We start from the raw sequence: 21,226 nt of genomic DNA on the forward strand, positions 1-21,226 counted from the left end.
TTCGGTGTCCAGGACTAACCTGATTTCCTCATTGGAATCATGGATAATGTCCCTGATATACTGATGTTCTGTAGCAATGACATCTTTGATACTGCTCATAATTTCCTTGCGGAAGTCGGCAAATGCAACAAATGGTATTTCCCTATTAGGGGAGCTTGCGCAATCTGATTGCGCTTGGCAGCCGTACTGCGACTGCCCAGCAACCAAAAAATCGAAGTCCTGAGTGAATTAACCCTTTAACGCCGAAGCCCTGTTTACAAAAATGTCTCCCGTATGCTGGCAGCGTTTGGTGAGTTAGCCTCATGTGGCGGAAAAAAGTTTTTTCAAAAAATCACAGCACGCTTAGTTTTTAAGATTAAGAGTTTATTTTTGGCTCATTTTTTTGTCATTGCCTGAAGTTTAGTATGCAACCATCAGAAATGAAAAAAATATCATTATCATATATAAATATTGGAATATATGACAGCGAAAAAAAACTCGTATATAATTGTATACAAATCGCGCTGTAAGCAAAATGGTTAAAGCTCACGAGTTAATTTTTTTTAGTTGTATTGTACACTAAATTGCGATGATTTTGGTATATAACAAATTTTAAAACGATCAAAGCAACACAGAGAAAATATTATCACAAAATGACGCATGAATTCGTAATGTGCGGACGTAAAAATGTTTTTTCAAAAATTCACCATAAATCGAAATATTGTGCTAGAGACTTCCTGTTTGTTGTAAAATGAAGCTAATTGATTGAATATTACTAGACTGTAAGTGTTTTAGCTTACAATTGCAGTTTTCAACCATTTCGGTCGAGTTAAAGTTGACCGAAAGTCGAATTTTTTCTATTTATTGTGATTTATATGGAAATATTTCAAAACTGATAAAAGCTACAACCATGAGTTATTTTTTGTTGTATTGTACATGAAATTGCGCACATTTTCATATATAAAAATTTATGTAACGACTAATATAAAGCGGTGCAAATATTACGACAACGAGACGAAAGAATTTCCGAGATGTTCGTTGGCCGAGTTACCACAGCAGAGCGTAAGGAAAATGTTTTTTTAAAAATTCACCATAAATCGACATATTGTGCTAGAGACTTCCAATTTATTGCAAAATGAAGTCAAACGATTGAATATTACTAGAATGTAAGAGTTTTAGCTTACAATTGCATTTTTTTACCATTTCGGTCGAGTTAAAGTTGACCGAAGGTTGAAATTTTGGCAGTTATCGTGATTTATGTGAAAATATTTCAAAACTGATAAAAGCTACAACCATGAGCTATTTTCTGTTGTATTCTACATGAAATTGCGCACATTTTCATATAAAAAAGTTTATGTAACGAATAATGTAAAACGATGCAAACATTACGACAACATGACGAAAGAATTTCTGAGATGTTCGGCGAGTTGTCCTGCAAGAGCGTAAGGAAAAAATTTTTTTTTCAGAAATTCACCATAAATCGAAAGATTGTGCTAGCGACTTCCAGTTTGTTGCAAAATGAAGGTACATGATTGAATATTACTAGAATGTAAGAGTTTTAGCTTATAATTGCGTTTTTACCATTTCGGTCGAGTTAAAGTTGATGTCCAAGCTTGAAATTTTGGCAGTTATCGTGATTTATATGAAAATATTTCAAAACTGATAAAAGCTACAACCATGAGTTATTTTCTGTTGTATTCTACATGAAATTGTGCACATTTCCATATATAAAACTTTATGTAACGACTAATATAAAACAGTGCAAACATTACGACAACGTGTTTAAAGAATTTCTGGCGCGGACGTAAGGAAAAAGTTTTTTCAAAAATTCACCATAAATCGAAATATTGTGCTAGCGACTTCCAATTGGTTGCAAAATGAAGGTAAATGATTGAATATTACTAGATCGTAAGAGTTTTAGTTTAAAATTGCAGTTTTTGACCATTTCGGTCGAGTCAAAGTTGACCGAAGGTTGAAATTTTGGCATTTATTGTGGTTTATATGAAAATATTTCCAAACTGATAAAAGCAACAACCATGGGTTGTATTTTGCTGTATTGTACATGAAATTGCACACATTTTCATATATAAAACTTTATGTAACGGCTAATATAGAACAGTGCAAAAATTACGACAAAATGACGACAGAATTTATGAAATTTTCGGCTGAGTTACCGCCAGTGCGTAAGAAAAAGTTTTTCAAAAATTCACCATAAATCGAAATATTGTATTGTGCTAGAGACTTCCAATTTGTTGCAAAAAATGAAGGTACATGATTGAATATTACTAGAATGTAAGAGTTTTAGCTTACAATTGTGTTTTTCGACCATTTCGGTTGAGTCAAAGTTGACCGAAGGTTGAAATTTTTTGTAGTTGACGTGACATTCATAATCCACTCGGCACCCAACAGACAATTTTAGTCGACGTATGATATGTCCTATAGGCGTTTAAGGGTTAATATACCCCTCAGAAGATACAGACACTTCAGTCGGGGTTAGGTGGATCCTATGAAGATCAGTATCTGATAGCTGCATGGGAGATATATTTCCTTTTGAGGTATCTCTCTCATGTACAGCTGAAAGCTGTGTCCCTGGTCCTTCCAGGTTCAGCTGGGCAGTTTCAGTGGTAATATCCACTTGATGTCTTATAGAGGGGACATCTCCCCCCCAAGTAAAGACTCCTCTTCTCCATCAGCGGAGTTGACCTGGGAGGTACAAGGAACTGGTGCTTTCCAGTTTTGGCTCAAACATAGGCTCTGCTTGGAATTGGAGGGAAATTTACTCTGCCAGAGTTTTGCCGGAAAGATGTATTATCCTTCCTTACCCCACTGAAACCTAGGACCAAATGAGACAGCTTAAATCGAGCTGTTTCATTCTTAAAACTTGTTGCCAAGAGCATGTTACAAATCTCACACATGCCTGACGACCAACCATATTCCCCTTGATTTCTACAAAGGCTATGTTCATGGCAGGTGGTATGGGCCGTACCCACTGGTGAAAAGTGAACTGAGCAATTTGCTGGGGCACACTTAATCTGTGGATCTTGCATAATAGTGGTCTTGTAGTGATGTAAGGAACAATTTTATCAGAAACTACTTGGTACTAACCATCTACAGATCATACACTCAGCACTACAGGCTAACCTGATGACAAGTGTGTAGCTGTAATATAATGTCATGAAAATGATTTATTCTCACAAAATGTTAGACGTGCTAAATATTTGTATTAATTTAAACACAACTAACAAATTAGGTCACAAGTATGTAGCCATACTGCTGTATACTGTTAGCCCTGATACTCACAGGTTTTTACTTCTAAGATAGTAGCTGTATTAAATTACATAAATCATTATACAAGTCTTGCTTTAAAAGTAAATTCTTGAATGGTACGTCACTCAAGCCCACTGGATATTGTAAATCTAATTTATTTACCAGGCCTAGGCTATTCACAAGTCACATTTAAGAATGTAGGCTACATAAGAAAGTACTGCAATAAAATATTTTTGCCAAAATATTTTCAATAAGCTAGGTACATAAATTAAGTATAATTTCAATGCCAGTTATATGAAAAATGTAAAAATTTTTATGATCACATACGCAAACAGACATCATACAGTAAACGTTTTCCTAAAGAAGCCGCTATCAGTGGAACAATACCTGTTAAAAGTAGTTCTGTGAAGGAAAACCTCGTATAATCTGATACAAGTTCTCTGATATTAATAATAATAGGGAACATTATTACAAAAGCTATTCAGTTCGGTAATTAAGTACTACAGTAAAATTAACCAACAGGTTTACTTAATACCAAGGTTTGGAAGTTGAGCACTGTCAAATGCCGGTTACTGCTATGCGTGAGTCACCAGACGCTACCATTGGCGGTAGCGCACATGAGCAGTTAGGCTACTTTTTAATCAAAACAAAATTGAAGTATCCTAGCATATTTACTAAGTAGCCCATGATAACTACTGTATTATCATACAAGATCATAAACAAATGATCTTCAGGAACAACACTTTTTTAAAAATTATTACTTCAATATAATTAAACATTGTTGTTTGTCGGCTAACTAAGAGTGCACAGTAATATAATTAAACATTGTTTGTTGGCTAACTACCAGTGCACTGTAACAATCAAACCAAACCTAATTCTCACCTTGTGGAAAACCAAACGTCACTGTCTGCGCTGGTTTCCAGCTTTCATGAATTAAGCTACCAGCTAATAAATTTCTTAAAACTAAAGTTTTCACTAGAACTTAAGCTATGTACAGTACTGTATTTGACTTTCTTCTAAGTTTGGTACTTCCATGATGACCAAAACTTGGAGCCTGTAGTCTGTAACAAATAAAACAACGTGTATATAACCCAAGACCAGAGAGTAACGAGTATTTGGTCTCGTGCAGGGTATGTGGTTGCCACAATAGTGGATGATGTACAATGCGCTGTTGCCATTTTCTGCAGGTTAAGATTAGGAATTGAATCTAGGTAGTTGCTGTAGACAAGAGAGAGTCCTCTTGCCTTGAGTTCTATACTCTATCAGTGTCAATGTGCACTATATACAGTACTGGCTGAGACCAACTAAAAGAGAAATCTTTGAAATTGGTTGGTCTGTCTTAAGGAGCCTCTATATGGACCCATGAAATTAACTCCTTTGAGGACGAACAGCGGCTATGCTATAAAAAATAATACTTAGTAACTTTAGTGTAAATAAAATATATACTGTATATTAACTTTATATAAAAAATAATAAAACACCACAATCTCTACATGAATAACTTCAAACAGAACATATATGAAATAGAGAATTCAAAACTCTTGCATTTTTAACTTCATGTAACATATAATGCTTACCAAACAGGAAGTTAGTCTCACAAGAATAATTTGAAAAACTGAAAAATTGCAATACTGTATAAAGCTGTAGCTTACTGTAATACCTTATCAACTTTAACGGGAGGAGGGTGAGGACTCAGGTACGTGTAGTAAATTTCTGTCCCTAGCTGATGATGAAGTTTCTTATCAGAATGCCTGATCTCTTGAACAGCTGACCAGAAACTTAGGAGTGCTCCTTGGCCAATTTCATCGAGGTAGATGGAAAAATATCTCCGTGCAAAGGCAGACTCAAGGAGAGCTTGGAACATCAGAATCTAAAAGAAAAGCACTTTGCTTATATATTACCTATGTACAGTGTATACAGTACAGTACAGTACTTGGAAAGTAACATCACACAACAGTTACCTCAGCATCAACATCTTCCCACAAAATAATTCTTTCAATATTAGCATATTACTCAAAAGGTACAATAAAACATCCACTGAAAATTCATGTCTGAAACTTCACTGAAAAGATGTTTCTGTTAAAGCAGGCATAATGTGTCCAAAGTATATCATGAATAAAATACTAACTTGTTAAGCAATACTTTACTGCTTAGACTTGTACTTAAAACATTTTTAAATAGATAAAAAACAAGACACTAATTAACCAAGATACAATTCTAAAGCAAAATTGGATGCAACTGAACCCGGAAGATATCGTACGACTGTCGGGAGACTGAAACTGAAGTTTTAAATTACAAAATATACAACTTAATTCATTGAATAAAATGTTACTTGAATTCACTGGTTAATCCAAGACATCCAAGTACATTACATATCACTTTAATACAATTACACTAAGCAAACTGACCATACGTTATGTTGGTCACTAAACAGTACCATACAAGTCTACTTAATATTTTGTAAAATGGCAAAATGAATTATTACTACCATGCTTACATTAAATAAAATTAGTACTTTAAGTTCAAAAGCCACCCTGTACTAAATGTATATTTAGACAAGATTTGTACAAAGATCAAAATTTATTTCCCAAAACTGACTTGTACAGTATAACAGTGCTTTCAACATACAGTATATCCTTAACTAATATGACAATTTTTTCAATATTATAGTCTCATGATTTTAAGTAAAAGTAGCCTTATGGCAGATGAAAACATACCAGAACAATGAGGTACAGTATTTACCTTTCTCCCTGGCAAATTCTGCAATGAATGGCTAAATGCATCAGCTTGCTCATCCATGATATTTGATGCATTCATACAATGTCTAGGTGAAGTACCTTCTGATGAAGTCTTTCCACTATTCAGCACATTTATTCGGCGCTCACACTGTGCTTTAGCATATGTTAGCTGGTTAATGTACCGTGTGAGGTTACGAGCCTGTAAATATGGTGAGTTTTCTTAGTGAATATAACAGCTTATTACCTGGTCTAACCCTTAATAACAAACTTACCATAGCCCATAGGTACAGGTATTTCTCGATTTACGAGGTTTCACTTTACGATAAATCGAGTTTCAAAGTTACGAAGCAATACTGATACGACAATACTGAAAATATTTTAAATTTCACACACGACGGGCATAGGCAGCAGCATACGATAGCATCATGGCGTTAAATGTTTATGATACAATAATTCATATTTTATGTTTATGATACAGTAATTCATATTTCATCAAAGGATATGTATGTACAGTACTGAGAGAGAGAGAGAGAGAGAGAGAGAGAGAGAGAGAGAGAGAGAGAGAGAGAGAGAGAGAGAGAGAGAGAGAGAGAGAGAGAGAGAGAGAGCTGGGGCATGTTTACATTAAAGCCTAATACAGTAACACAAACACACACATTATTTTGTTTATATTTTATGCGATAGTATTCACATTTATATTTTGACTGCATTTACTCATTTTTTGTTTTATATACCAAATTATAAATGCAATGAAGTTCGTAGGGTACGTAAGTATGACACACTCAGTTCCATGCCGTTGGTGAACTTGATACAGCCTGTTGGGCTTTGTCTTGCCTACATTTGAAATAAGCACTTTAAATATTTTTATAGTGATTAAAGATGAAATATTCACATTTACTGTTATGGGAGCTAATCATACTTAGGATAAACTAAATTTGTAATAAAAATGGTACAGTAAATCAAGCAAAGTAAAAAAAAAAAAACTAACATGTACTTACGTATGCACACACTCATTCGAAGGCATCGAGAACTTCTTGGAGTTTTCTTAATTTTATGTTTGTCATTCATTTTTCATTACAGGATATGTACAGTACTGAGAGAGAGAGAGAGAGAGAGAGAGAGAGAGAGAGAGAGAGAGAGAGAGAGAGAGAGAGAGAGAGAGAGAGACTGACTTTACATTGTTAAACGAATCGGAGGGAAACAAGTGTCTTGTGATTGTGATGGATTTTACTGATTTTACTAGTGAATACTGTATCTAAATCATTCATTGATAATTCCAATATATAACAATGAAATCTGCATAGCATCTGTAACAAACATAAAACACTTGAAGCAATGTATGTTGTAGATAGTGTTATCTTGAATGGACAGATGATCGCAAACCTGGTCATGATTTATGAACTCTGCCATAATCCTCAAAGTATGAGAATTTCATAGGATTTCATGAAACTGGACATACTCAAGAAAAATATCGAGATTGTAATATAACAACAGAAATGAAGTTTTTAAGGAGTAACCCAAGAAGTAGTAGATAACTATTCCAAAAAAAAAAAAAAAAAAAAAAAAACTGAGCAACTTAATATCTGAAACTTGGAAAACCCTTGAGAAGTTACACATCAAAGATCTTTTCAAAAATTATGACACGGGAACTAGCAAGTGAGGTGATTGAGTTAAAAAAAAAAATGACCAGCTTGGCTTTAGGATACATGTGATAAAAGAAAAATAATAAGCACCAAGAGGATTTTGACACTTCAAACATTTCTAAATTTAGCAGCTCATAATCAGTTGGCATAATATCTATAGAATTTTTTTTACGTTTAAACTCAGTAACTTTACTGAAGGGTGTTTACATAAATTGGAATCAAAGCAAAAATGGGCATGAGGAAAAGTAAGGCTGAGTACAGTACTAAACCATACCTGAAGTAAATCGCCTTTACCAGATCCTTGTGGAGTGCTCTCTCGACTCTGATCAACACCTTTGGCCTTTTTCAAGTTGTTGATGGCTGTTGCCTGCATTATCTCATTGATGATATTGCGTCTGTTTGAAAGTAAAGATCGTGATGACAATGCAAATAATTTGATCCAAAATAATTCCTTTAATAGTTTAGATATGAAAAAAAAGAGACAATGACTTACTGTCCAAACAATTTGTTGCATGGCAGTAAACTTCTTGTATTTATGTTAAGGTTATTGCTATTAAAATAATGTTCTGCAGAAAATGACAAGGGGGATAGATTTTCCAGATCTAGGTCCCTGAAGAGTTCTTTGACCTATGCCTCTCTTTTACTCTAAAAACTGACAGCTTCATAATAAATGAATTATTTAACTTAATCAAAATTTCCCTATACAGTAAACTCTGCTATCCCAAATGTATGTCTGCCACTAAAAGGGCATAACTCTTGGAGATTTAATGCGAACCTTTACTTCCCATACTCTCACAGGAAAATTTAAACATTGCTTCACTTTGACATCTTTTACAAGTTCCTCATTAAAACTGAAAAGTTCCTGTTCTAAACCACAGTTTCCTCATTAAAACGGAAAAACTCCTCTTCTAAACTTATTCACAGTTGTATTATGTACAGTAGTAATACACATAGTCAAAGAGGACAGCAAACAAAAAATAAATGCAAGTGATGAGAACAGTGAATTTTTTCAATTACATATTTTTTTTGTACTGCATATACTGTACAAAACCATTATCTTAAGTAATATTAGAATAGAGAAATGTTACTAAAAATAAATAGGGCAGTCAGCAGCAAGGGGAAGGGCAGTGCCAGGAGGACAGTCAGTAAAAATTCAGCAAATTGGGGAACACTAGTAGATTAATCATTAGAAGGGTGGAACACAGTATCAAAGTCCGTGGAACACCAGTTCCAGGCAAGACGCAATTAGCTACCAGTTCCAGCCAAGACACAATTAGCAGTCTTGGCTTTTTTCTAGTTAAGGATATGAATTATAACCTGTACATATTTGCATTGTTTCCCTATGCCAACTTTACCTAATCATGAAGTGGTTTAGATCATCTCGATTCCCAATAAATTTCATATATACACATATACTAACAAATTTTGACAGCAATTCAGAATTAAAATTTATATTGGTTCAAGGACTAACTGCCCAACAAGAGCTTTGATTGTTCTGAATCCTAATGGTAAAACAGAAGACTCAACTTAATAAAGACCTAAACTATCCTATTGCGATGGGAGCACAGAAGTATGTAGGTTTTTACCATTTTTACAATAACAACATACTTTGAACACACCTGAGTCTCCCAGAGTTTTATGTTTGTGTCTAAGTGTCATTTCCTTTCATGTTAGGTCTCATAATATAATTTTTTTCTTTTATCTTATGTTTGTGTCTAGGTTGCATATTAGTTTTAGAAACTTTCTGAAGTAGTTTTCTCTCACTACTTTATTACCCAAGAGGATTGTCCATCTTCACTTCACAATTCAGGTCAACCTTTTTACCTAGATCTTCAAATAATCAATACAGGTTATTTCTAGTTTGTTAAGTACAAGAAAGACCATCTTCCCAGATCTCTGGTCAATTAGTTGTTGCTTCGCTTTACAAGCCCCCATGAGAAACTCTTCTAGCTTGTTACTATCCACAGATCACCATGGACTTTAACATTTATCCTCTCTCCCTCTGGATCAGCCACATTGCTGATTATACCTCAAAGGTTAACCTGACCAAGTCTTGAGTTTGACTCTTTGAAGTTCTAGATTTTTCTTGTTTTCATGAGACATTTACTGATTGGGTATGTTTTCTTCAACTTCTTATGCCTGCAGTTATGACAAGACATGTTTTAGCTATGGAGGATCTTCCTTTGCTCCTTAATCACTGCAAATAGCTTCCTGCTAAATGTAGGAATGGTTCCAAAGTTTTCTGCCTTTACTTTTTGGAACAAGCTCAAGTGACCAAACACCTCATAATGTTTGGCCACTTCCAGGGTTCCACTACAGCTCTTGAGCCCGTTTCATTAGGAACTTTTTCACTGTTCCTCTGATTCTTTGAAGTTCTCTAGGTCTCTTCTGGTCTTTTCCTCCTTGTCATAGTACCATCAGCTTAAATTCCCTCCACCTAAGTACTGTAATGAGCCTGTATAGTATTTTAAAAGCAAGCCCATTATTTTAACCAAAATTCCTTGCCTCCCATTCACACTCTCTTTTGCAGCTATATCAAACTAAACAAGAATTGATTAAGTTAACCATGGTACCTGACAGGCCTTAAATGCTTGCACTAACCTACCAGAGCCAATTTATCTTCTTTTATTTTTATTATTGAATAATGTATCTGGGATTTTATGCAATGCATAAAATAGACCATCTTCAAGTATGGGGTTTGTGGTGAAAAAATTAATTTTGTTCCTAAAAAACAATGTTTGAAAACAACTTGACAACAGATCATTCTAAAACAACAATATAAAATGCAGAAACACCATATAATATACAGTATAGGATCAATTAAGTTTAAAGTACAGTGACAGATAAAACATTAAATTTCACTAAAACTAAAACTAATGCTACAAGTTATTGAAATAGTTGTCAATCATGCAAAAAAGCAGACTGCAGAGCCATTTCTGTTAAGAGAAGCCAGCAATGATAATTATTTATCAGTAATACCAGACCACCAATTTCTAATTATTTTTAGTTAGGAAACAGTTAGGATAAAATATATCAAGGCAAATCATCTAAAACCACAATATACCTATTTTTCTTTCGTTTATTGATGTCTTTGATCCCACATGTTACCATTCAAAGTACTACCTATACTAGCTAAGAGATCGGTTAAAATTTTCTTCATTAACATTTTATACATCAACCACTGAACAGAGCATTCAAACACAATAAAACAAACAGGTTATATGAAGGCAATGAGCTTCAGCCATTAAAATATGAACCTAAGAAAACTATGCTTTGTAACACTGAACATGTGTGACACTTAGTAATGGATAAGCTCGGTGCAAAAGAGTATTGTAAGTATCACAAATTTACATATTGCTCTGTATTTTTTTCTCGTGAAAATGACTCTTTAAAATAATTTTTGTACCAGGAATCAGTACATAATAGGAGAGCTAACTGTGACATCTTTTAATTACTGTTTTCGGTAATTTATCCTTTAGGGACAAATGAAAGGAAATTTAGAACACCTGCCTGCACATATACCATGTAGGAATACCATACACTGTCTAGAACAGTGACCCCTTATATAATGGTAGATTTCATTAATTAAAAAAAGACTGCTTAGATAATTTCTCAAGTCTTTATATGTGAAAAGGGTGACCATAACAGGCATTTTAAGTAACACAACAAAGCTGAACAACAGACTGAAGCCACCTAGTATGGATTTCATTCTTTCTCTTTCTGACAAGACCATCAGAACCTATAAATGATGGTGTTGACCCTTAAACTCATCCTGTTGCATTTACACAGAATTTACTGGAAGTGTGCTTTCACTTACTGATGCACAGCACTGGCAAGTGCCAGGAATAAAACATACAATATTTATATTTCCTCATCTACCATTTTTTTTATGGCAAGAACAGGCCCACTTCTTAAGTGTTACTTTTCAGACAACAAGAACAATTTAGTAATGTAGAATGCCAGTCATTAAATCATACAAAACACTAGAAGCAAAAAGATTGTTCTTATTATCAAAATAATGCAAATTTTATAATGATGACAGAAATCAAGACAATTTCAAAGTGGGTGATGGAATACTGCCAAAACTCCAACTGGAATTCCAACCATGATGTCTAGAAGGTATCTACATCTTAAATTTGCAATCTAAAATGTTCGTGGTTTTCCCATAATTTTTATATAGTAAAATTTCAAATGTTCTAAACACACCTAGTTCTGATTATACAGTGAATGAAAAGAGAAATACAGTCTTTGAGATACAGCAATAACAAGATGTCACAGTGCTGCATCCTCAAAAATAAATTTTCTGTGTATTCAGTCACCCTAGCCTACAACATACAATATTATAGATTCTCAAAAACAATTGCAGAACTTAAAGTATTGTCATTTTATTTACAAGTTAAAGCAGTGCAAATGTATCCACTTCAATCAAGTTTCACTTACCATTACCTTTATAAAACTAGAATGTCTTCATATGTCGTGAGTCCTTATTTTTTAAATTTGCTGTCTATATTACTACCTGCTGTACAGGTAATACAGAAGCATACAATTTGCCACTTTCATTTCCCTACTTATAGAAAATGGGTACTCTAGTTGGTCCCTTCATTTGAAATAATTTCAGATCTTATTGATTACAATATTAAGCCTCAATAAAATATGCAATCTTAGAAATTAATAATAGTAAGTACGTAATTCCTAAGACAGTGCATTTAAAACTTAATACAGTGACTTGAATACTCTAGCAATTTTTCTTAATTATGCAAACCCAAATATTACAGGTGCTTTAATCTCGAAGTACTAAGGACAACAGACTTTTCTAAACCAATGCACCTGACACAGGGTTACACTGCCCTGTTCAGCTTTAGCAGAGGTGAGAGTAGCCAAGTAGTGACGAACTATTACTCTCCTACCAGTAGTGAACCACTTTTCAATACAGTAATAATTCATGTCATTACCATTGGCTGAGGAAAAAAATGGAAAATCAAATTTTTGTGCTATAAAGAGATTTCTTTTATAAAAATAGTATTTTATACTAAAACACAAACCATCATAATTCATATAAATAATAAGTGACTTGCACTGTCAAGGAAGAGAGATAATGAACATGTCCAGCCTTAAGATTATTTAAGGAAACTTGAACCCCAAAAGTTGAGATATTCAAGTTTAACATACATGTAAAATAGCTGAATTTAGGTTTAAAAGAGATGTTAGCAGCTAAAACTGGTGGTAACTACATTCACAAGCAATCCTTCTATGGTCCACTAGGCTTGGTGGTGTCTAACCACCTCCAAATAAACTATGTAAGTACTGTATATAACAGTAATATGTAAGGATGATGATTATGCATTACTGCCTTATGTACAGAGCTGAAACAGTGACATAAATGGAGCCAGAAATGCCAAAGGCTCTTAACTTAGTATGCATGATAGTTAAATTGGTGAAATGAGATATAACGATAGTTTTGGCTATGAAAGGAGTGACATGGACCTCATCAAGAAATATCTGTGTCTGAACAACATCCTGATGTAATATAAAAAAAAAAAAAAAAAAAGAGATTCAGTATAACATGCATTATCTCGATATTTTAAGAGTTCCATATCTCCCTTCCACTACAGTGTTTCTTCCTTGATTAAGATAAATGATTGACTTCTTCAGCAATATTTTGCCTATCCATTCCAGAATGAGTCTGCAGACAAGCAGATTTATTCACAAGCACAAGTTCCATGTCTCCACACCAATTTGAAGCAATCTGAGGGACTTTGTCCCTTGTAAAAAAAAAAAAAAAAAAAAAAAAAAAAATCAAAATCGAAGGGACCTTTAGCAAACCAGCTCTTTTGCCATGACAATGCTTTTCAAAGCTAAAAGATTGATGATCATCATTTGCATGGTCAGTGCATGTTAATTCACCAGTGGAGTCCAATAAATGCCTACTATTCCTAATGGAGTTTAATTTCCTGTAAGTATTAAATGTCATGATAAATACTTCAGCTGAGAGGCAGATTAGAACACCTCTGAAAGAAAAATCATGTCAGTCATGAAGTCAACAAATAAAAGCACAATGACAAATTGACTGATCAAATGTCAAATAAAATTTTATGGACTATTATCACATCCCACTTGAGGAGTCCTTTCTTCCACCTCAACAAATGCTGCAATCTTCGTGCAGATCCTGTTAGTTTAATGAACTTGAATCTTTTTCAAAGCTAAGTCTCAATTTCGAGTAAAATTGGCCTCTTGCATGACTTGCCAGTTACGGAGTATTTTTCTGTAATATTTTCATACCAATAATCTGATCATGCAGTGTTCTTGGAAAAATGCAAGATGAGAAAGGATACAGCACACAATGCATACAGAGTAAATGAAGTTTCTCACCTATGCTACTCAAGGACATTAAACTGATTTTTTATACTCCATTATTGTTTGCTGTACTGTATTAAGAGATTAAGACACATGTAAAACTGAAGGGCTGCAATTTCATATAGACAGGCCTCGTTTCATGCTAACTTAATGAAAACCTTTCCCCCTGTAACATGCTTCTTGAACCATAACCTTCCACCTTTCCATGCTTCCTGAGCACAAGCATTTCTTTCTGTCCCACACTAATCATAAACCTTTCTCTCCGTTCCGTGTTTTATAAAAAATACTTTTCTTCCCTTGGAGCTCCCACAACCTAAAAATTTTATTATGTTCCATGCTTCTCAAATAAAACCTTTTCTCCTGACTCATTCTTACTGAACTTAAACCTACACAACTGTCCCATGCTTCTTGGTCCCAAACCTCCTTTTAAATATTGAATGCTTTACAGACTTGTGTTAGATATTTTGATAACGGATATATTTACATTTCACACTAGCTTATATAATTACCTGCCCTTTTATTCCAATTTTTGAAAAATAATAAAGCTGCTACTTTATTTTAAAACTGCCAATATTGCAAAAATGTCAAATTTAAGCATGGTGTATATATTATATTTTTAGTTCTGTTGGTGTGTTTGCATTATTGCATGAAAACTACTGAACTGATTTGATGAAATTTGGTGAAAACAATTTTGTGATACCCCCAAATGCTAAATTTCCAATGGCATGAAGTATCACAACTATAAAAGCCATAGAAATCCCCTCATCAGTATCCATCAACAAGGCATCATCTGGATGCAGGCAACTGATGAATATTTCTAGTTACCCAAAATCAGCTCAATTGTTCTTAGGATATTTGGTTAATAAAAGATGCAAACAAGCATGAAATAAAGTATGTGCTCACAATGGTTAGTAAGATTTTCACAAACACTGTTGCCACTTCATATCAAATCAAAACATTAATCCAAATTAACTTTTTATGAAATATGTACAGAGCAGCTGGGTTGAAAACGGCTAAACATTAGTGGTTAAACTGTGGTTGCCTTGCAGACATTTGCAAAAACTGCCTGCTCTTTTGGTTTAAGCCAGTATCTAACCATTCCTAAGCATAAATGTTCCCACATTCTGAATGCAGTACTGTACCTTAAACTGCCAAACTTTCCTTTAATTCTTGTAAAACGTAGTGTTTCTTGTTCACTTACATGTTTCTTGTTCACTTACAACTTTGTTGTTACAACAATGCTATTATCATTTAAATTTGCCATTTGCATCACTAGTCTATCTGTAAATCAAAGTACACAATTTATTCAAGCTTATATTATTTAAACTGGACTTTTCTAGAATATCTTATCTGAGTTGTGAAATACTATTCTTCAAACCAACTCTAATTACTAATATGGACTCCTACTAAGAGTAAAATGTTTATCATTCAGTTTTGACACTTATCATTTCCTTCAGACATATCTACAACAACAATGTATCTTAAAAGTATCAGATTAATGTTTTAACTTTCAAAATTACATTACCTATCAATCATACACAAAATTACACATATGTGCACAGAGGTTGGGCCAATGTATTAGTTAACGTTCTATTAAAGAATTCAACATTAACATTCATTCGATACTTACAACAAACATCACCTGCTTAACTATAGCAACTGGATTTGGAAGCATTTACAAAGCACATATGTAAAGCAAAGCAATGAATAAATTGCCTTCTCACCTTATTCTTTCACAGTCTTCTGTGCTTTCAGTGGTTAAAACCAACTCTAAGAAGTTTTCAAAGCTGACAAATAAAAAATTCTTTTCAACATTTAACATTCAGGATTGAATGTATAGTACAGTATATAATTTCCAACAGCTTCTACTGAGACAGCATTATGGCAAAGCATATCAAATATGAAAAATAAGCAGCAGAGCATAATTATGTAAAAATAATCAAGAGCTTTACTGCTATGTCTCTTGTAGAGCATAATAACTACAGTACTGAAACAAATAGAAAAATATCTAAAAACAGATGATTGAGAAATGACTTTATCCGTCACTTTCTACTAATACAATTTAATACCTATACAGTAATGCAATTCAGTACAGTATGTGAAAACAAATATATAGTAAATTTTCAACTTGCTTTTTATATGAAAAATGTTATTTGAATTTGGAAAAGCTTTCAACTTTTGAAGACTCCCATAATTAGGACTAGGTAATACATCTACTCACCAAATACACAGACTTCAACATGCTAGGCATGCCAAAGGAGGTTGGCATTGACTCCATTCACCTCTGCCATGGACTTCAGTTGCACATCTCACACATTATTTTGACCCTAATGTTTCTTAGGTACAGAATTCATATTTGACTTATGCATGCCATTTAATGGCTGAGATATTGAGTGATTCTTGTAGAGTGTGCTCCATCCTCCAGTTTTGTTTTCCATTGCTAAATAGTAAACCCCCTTACTGAACATCTCCACCTGTCATATCAATCCTTGGTGGACTGATAATGACGTTTCTCCTTAGTCAGTGACTTTACGGCTAGGATGTTGTCAGTAAAAGAGGTAAAATTTTATCAAACAAAAATTGCTTTAGAATTTTCCTGTGTTCAAGCTTGAATAAACCTCCTCATGTTTTACTTGTGCACAATTGCTAGTTAAGGGGTCTGATTAAGAATCCTACTGAAAAGTGTTTGTAGGAACCAGAATAGTGTCTTTCCAGCTGTGCATTAGGACCTGTTCTCCAGGCTTGAGGCTTCAAGAATTGGAAGTACTGTATATCTTTCTATCACAGTCACTGAGCAACATTGTAAATAAGCACAATTGGGACATGTCACAATTTCCATAGCTATTTGCATATAATTGGATGTACTAATCTGGTGGTACCACTCAGTTTCTCCTCTTGAAACTGTTGGAAAAAAACATTTTTCACTAGGAGGATTTGGAAATCAGGTTAGTGTTCCTCTTCTCTGCCTAGAACAGTAAACCTAAGGGCCAAGTCACACAGGGACTGAATTTTTGCCTCCCTAACAAGACTGCTGGGTCCAAGCTGATGTCTGGTAAGGCTCCCCTAATAATAGAATCATCATCATCCAGGTGCCATATCCCCAAGGATGTCGGCAATCATGGCTTGCCACTCCTCTCTATTTCCGGCTCTCTGCAGCAACTGAGCTGCAGACTTCTTCCTCCAGTCATTCTCACCAATCCATCCATATATTTTTGTCTAGGTCTTCCTCTCAGCCTCCTTCCATTGATTTTACCAGTGAGAGATGTTCTAGTTCTTGTCTTCTCACTATGTGACCCACAAACCGCATTTGTCTACCTCTCAACGCCTACTCTCTCTAATACCTCCGCATTAGATTTCCTTTCTGTCCATGATATTTTCAGCATCCTTTTCCAAAACCACATTTTTGCAGCCTGTAACCTCTCCTCGTCTGCCTTCCTCAAGGTCCAAGTTTCACAGCCGTACAACAATACAGACCAAACAAAACATTTCACAAACCTCCTCCTTAGATTCATAGATATTTTCGAGTTAGTGACTAATTTCTTGATCTTACCAAATGCATCTTTTGCCATGGATATTCTCTTCTTGATCTCTTTTTTGCATTTTCCATCACTTGTGACAGTGCATCCTAAATAATTAAAACTATCGGTTTGTTTAACTGTTTCAGCATTAATTCTTAAATCTGTTCTTGGGGGGATTTCATCTTTGGAGATAACCATAACTTCTGTTTTCTTAATATTTATTGACAGACCCCTTTCTCCGCTTGACTGGTGTAAAGTACTGATTAAAGCTTTAAGTTTATCATGAGAGTCTGCAACAAGTGCTGTATCATCAGCATATCTGATATTAATATTGACTCCTCCAACCTTAATTCCTTCCATATCTCTGAGATCTCTCATTATCATTTCACTGTACAAATTGAAGAGATCAGGAGATAACACACAACCCTGTCTTACAACTCTCTTGATGTGCCGAGTCTCTGACTCATCATTTTCTACTTTCACTGATGCCTCTTGATTCCAATATAAATTCTTTATCAATCTTAGATCTTTCCCATTGATATTTATCTGCTCCAATTCTACATGTCTAACCCAATCAAAAGCCTTTTCATAGTCAACAAAAACATATAGATCCTTTTTCACTTCAGAATATCATCTAATGCTTCTTCCTAGATTGAATCCAGTATTGTATAATCCTAGATTATACAATACTATATAAGAGGTTTATCCATGTATGATTACTGATTGTATGGACTAAACACCAATTATCACCATCAAATATTTTTGTCAGCTTTTTCCTTATAGGATTGGATGTAAAATGATTTCTCTCTACTCTCTTCTGTCCTGTGCATTCTTTACCTGAAGTTCCATCAGGTTTAGTTCTGTTTTTCCATGTTTTCTTGAAGCTTCCTACTTGGCTTCATCCTGCTAAGTCAAAAACAGCATTCCTCAGTTGATGACTTCAATCTATGTAAATACTTCATCATTCTAACAGTTTAGCATGAGTAAAAGAGGTCTGTATATGTGAGTGTATATGATAGATCCATTACCTTCTACGGCAAATCACTGCAAAATATACTTGTCAGTTTTAACAATTCAGTTCTTTAGGAAGAAAGCAAATTATTTTCACATACCTGACAATTTTACTGCCTCTGCAGTCACTGATCAATAAAAATGTTAACTCAAGTTTCTTAACTAGATGACAAGGAAAACAACATACATGATCTCAACAAATTTCCAAATGCTGTACTTATTCATTTTTTCAAGTACCTAGAGGAACTGATGCAATAATCATATACTGTATAGGTATATCCTTTTAATTAATAAAACTGGCACCTATTATAACTTAGGCCAAAAAACACTCCAGAACTTTTTCACTGTCATTACCATACAGTTACCTTCTAAATCAGTTTTCTCAAGATATTAAAAATGCAGAAAGGGATAAATTGTAATATGAGTCACAGACTTTTTTCTTATAACTTGGTGCACATATAACAAGACTTGACAGTAATTTTAAGCTAACGGGGGAAGTTTTCGAACCCTACGGCAGTTACAAAGGTCAACTGGCATGATAAAAAGTCCTTTCTCAATCATTCATATGTGCAAAAAATAAAATAAAAATACTACATGATAATGCAAAATGGTATAGAAAATACAGTATTTATAGGGATAAACTTAAATAAAAGAGCTAATACATACATTACTAAATTACATAAGTAAATGCAATTACAAAAGAATAAACCTTCAATTGAAGACATACATTACCTAAGGTGCTCAAGGTCATGAATCTCAGTTGATTCATGGATTAAAGTGATGAAATCTTCATAGCTGGCAGCATACATGTAAGTCCGTCTATGCAGTTCTTCTGCTGCATGCTGCTGTCGTAAATACGACACCAAGCGCTGATTAATCCAATCAGGGTCACACACTCTATCAATCATTGGCTCAAAGACTGTAATAAAAAATACATAGGACATACAATCACTTAACAAAAAAATCAGAGAAAATGATGCTATGTCATATAAATGTATTGCAAATGAAAACTAGAAGCTGTGGCTTCATTCATTTACAGTGAATGTAGAAATTTCAGATATTTCCTATACACGTAATGTTAAAAGTAATAAAAATGGGATAGAAATATTAAAAAATACTGCACTACATAGGTTAGTTCTGATTTCCACTAGGTTGTGAAAAAATAAGAGAAACTTTTCAAAAATGCTCTGTACAGACTTAGGTTATAATTTCAATATCACTGCAACAAATGAAATGGCAAAAAATATACAATTACAAAGTATTTGCCACAGCCAAACAAAGTAACCTTCCCCTCCCTCCCCCTTCCACCTCTACCATTCCTACCACCCCTAGAGACAATAAGACCAGCCACTCCTTTTCCTCCTCTTCCTCCTCCACATATGGAACAAGTAGGCAATGAGGATGAAGACCACTGCCACTTACAAAATAAGTACCATGCTAAACTTGAGTTTACCATTTTTTCCATTGCTTCACATAAACAGCTTGTTAAAGATACCAACTTTTAAAATGTGACGAGACCCAAGGGAAATTCTGATGAACATACCTTTGCAAGCAAGAAGTTCTTTCAAGAGGGTCCGCAATGGTGTGCATTTTGAGTATTCAGGGGGAAGGCACCTGGATATTAAAAGTTCTGCCACTAAGCGCAGGAAGTTCCTCTCTCGTTCAGGTGAACTCAGCTGTGGTACCAAGTGAAATATTCCTCTCTCACCTCTAGCTTCCCTGAAATCATTTGATAATTACATACATAAACATTCCGTTCATTGGCTATAAGGTCAAGGCAATGACCTTCAAAATAAAAATACATATTACTGGCACTGATATGAATTCCTTGTCATTGTATACCAAAGCCATGAAAACAGCCCATTAAAGCACCATCTGATGCCCCACTTCACTGACAGACTATGAAGCAATGGCCCAATCCACTCTGCCTGGCATCTAATCTCTCACATTGCACACCAAGGGCTCAAGTATTTATCTACCATGCAATGACTACAGTTAAGAAATTTGAAATCAGACATAACACATCTACAGTAATACCTCGAACTTGCACGATTCGAGTTGCACGAATTCACACACACACGAATTTTTCATTGGAACCTAACTAATGGTCATACACGAGTTTTTCACGGACACGCGAACATTTGCGAACACTGAGAAACCCAGCAAAAGTGTTTGTTTAATTTTTTATGTAATTAATAAGTTTTCAAGCTTTTATGTGTAAATTAAATAACATTAAATATTATTAAAGTAATAATTTCTCTCTCTCTCCTTTAGTAAGATGAATTTTTATGGTACATGTATACAAGTATGTTCATTGTATGATAAACTTTTTACCTAATAATAAGTACTAATTTTCAGATAATAATAATAATAATAATAATAATAATAATAATAATAATAATAATAATAATAATAATAATAATAATAATAAAAATTGTAATTACAAAATTTGTATTATTTTGAACAAACAAATTCTTCCCTCATCTTTTGTGAGGAGGTGAAGGCAAAAGTTGTCAGACATGTCATTTAACTTGAAAAGGAGGGGAGTGTTACTAATCAGTGGTAAAATTTTTCTTGTAATTCTCCTCTCTCTCTCTCTCGTTCGAAGTTAGCCAACCTACGTATTACAGCACTTTAACTGTACAGTAGATAATTTTGAATTGATCTACTTTTACTTGTACCGCTTACAAACTGTAAATGCGCCGTTCTAAAACAG

General features: G+C 34.2%; 1 protein-coding gene across 6 annotated transcripts in view; it reads right to left on the reverse strand.

Moving 5' to 3' along the window:
• LOC136839507 (sorting nexin-25-like) overlaps positions 1–21,226 on the reverse strand; it is a 50,849-nt gene that overhangs the window by 12,555 nt on the left and 17,068 nt on the right. For 3 of the 6 annotated variants that reach the window (XM_067105676.1, XM_067105678.1, XM_067105677.1), the window contains exons 5-10: positions 20,054–20,229; positions 19,243–19,429; positions 15,706–15,768; positions 7,902–8,022; positions 5,989–6,183; positions 4,907–5,116 (exon numbers count right to left, since the gene is read on the reverse strand). In XM_067105676.1, the coding sequence (XP_066961777.1) occupies positions 4,907–5,116; positions 5,989–6,183; positions 7,902–8,022; positions 15,706–15,768; positions 19,243–19,429; positions 20,054–20,229 (952 nt within the window). The remainder of the gene's footprint in view (positions 1–4,906; positions 5,117–5,988; positions 6,184–7,901; positions 8,023–15,705; positions 15,769–19,242; positions 19,430–20,053; positions 20,230–21,226) is intronic. The other 3 variants (XM_067105679.1, XM_067105681.1, XM_067105680.1) reach the window with 1 other exon arrangement.

This window comes from Macrobrachium rosenbergii, chromosome 6, assembly GCF_040412425.1.
Source record: "Macrobrachium rosenbergii isolate ZJJX-2024 chromosome 6, ASM4041242v1, whole genome shotgun sequence".
NCBI lineage: Eukaryota > Metazoa > Arthropoda > Malacostraca > Decapoda > Palaemonidae > Macrobrachium > Macrobrachium rosenbergii.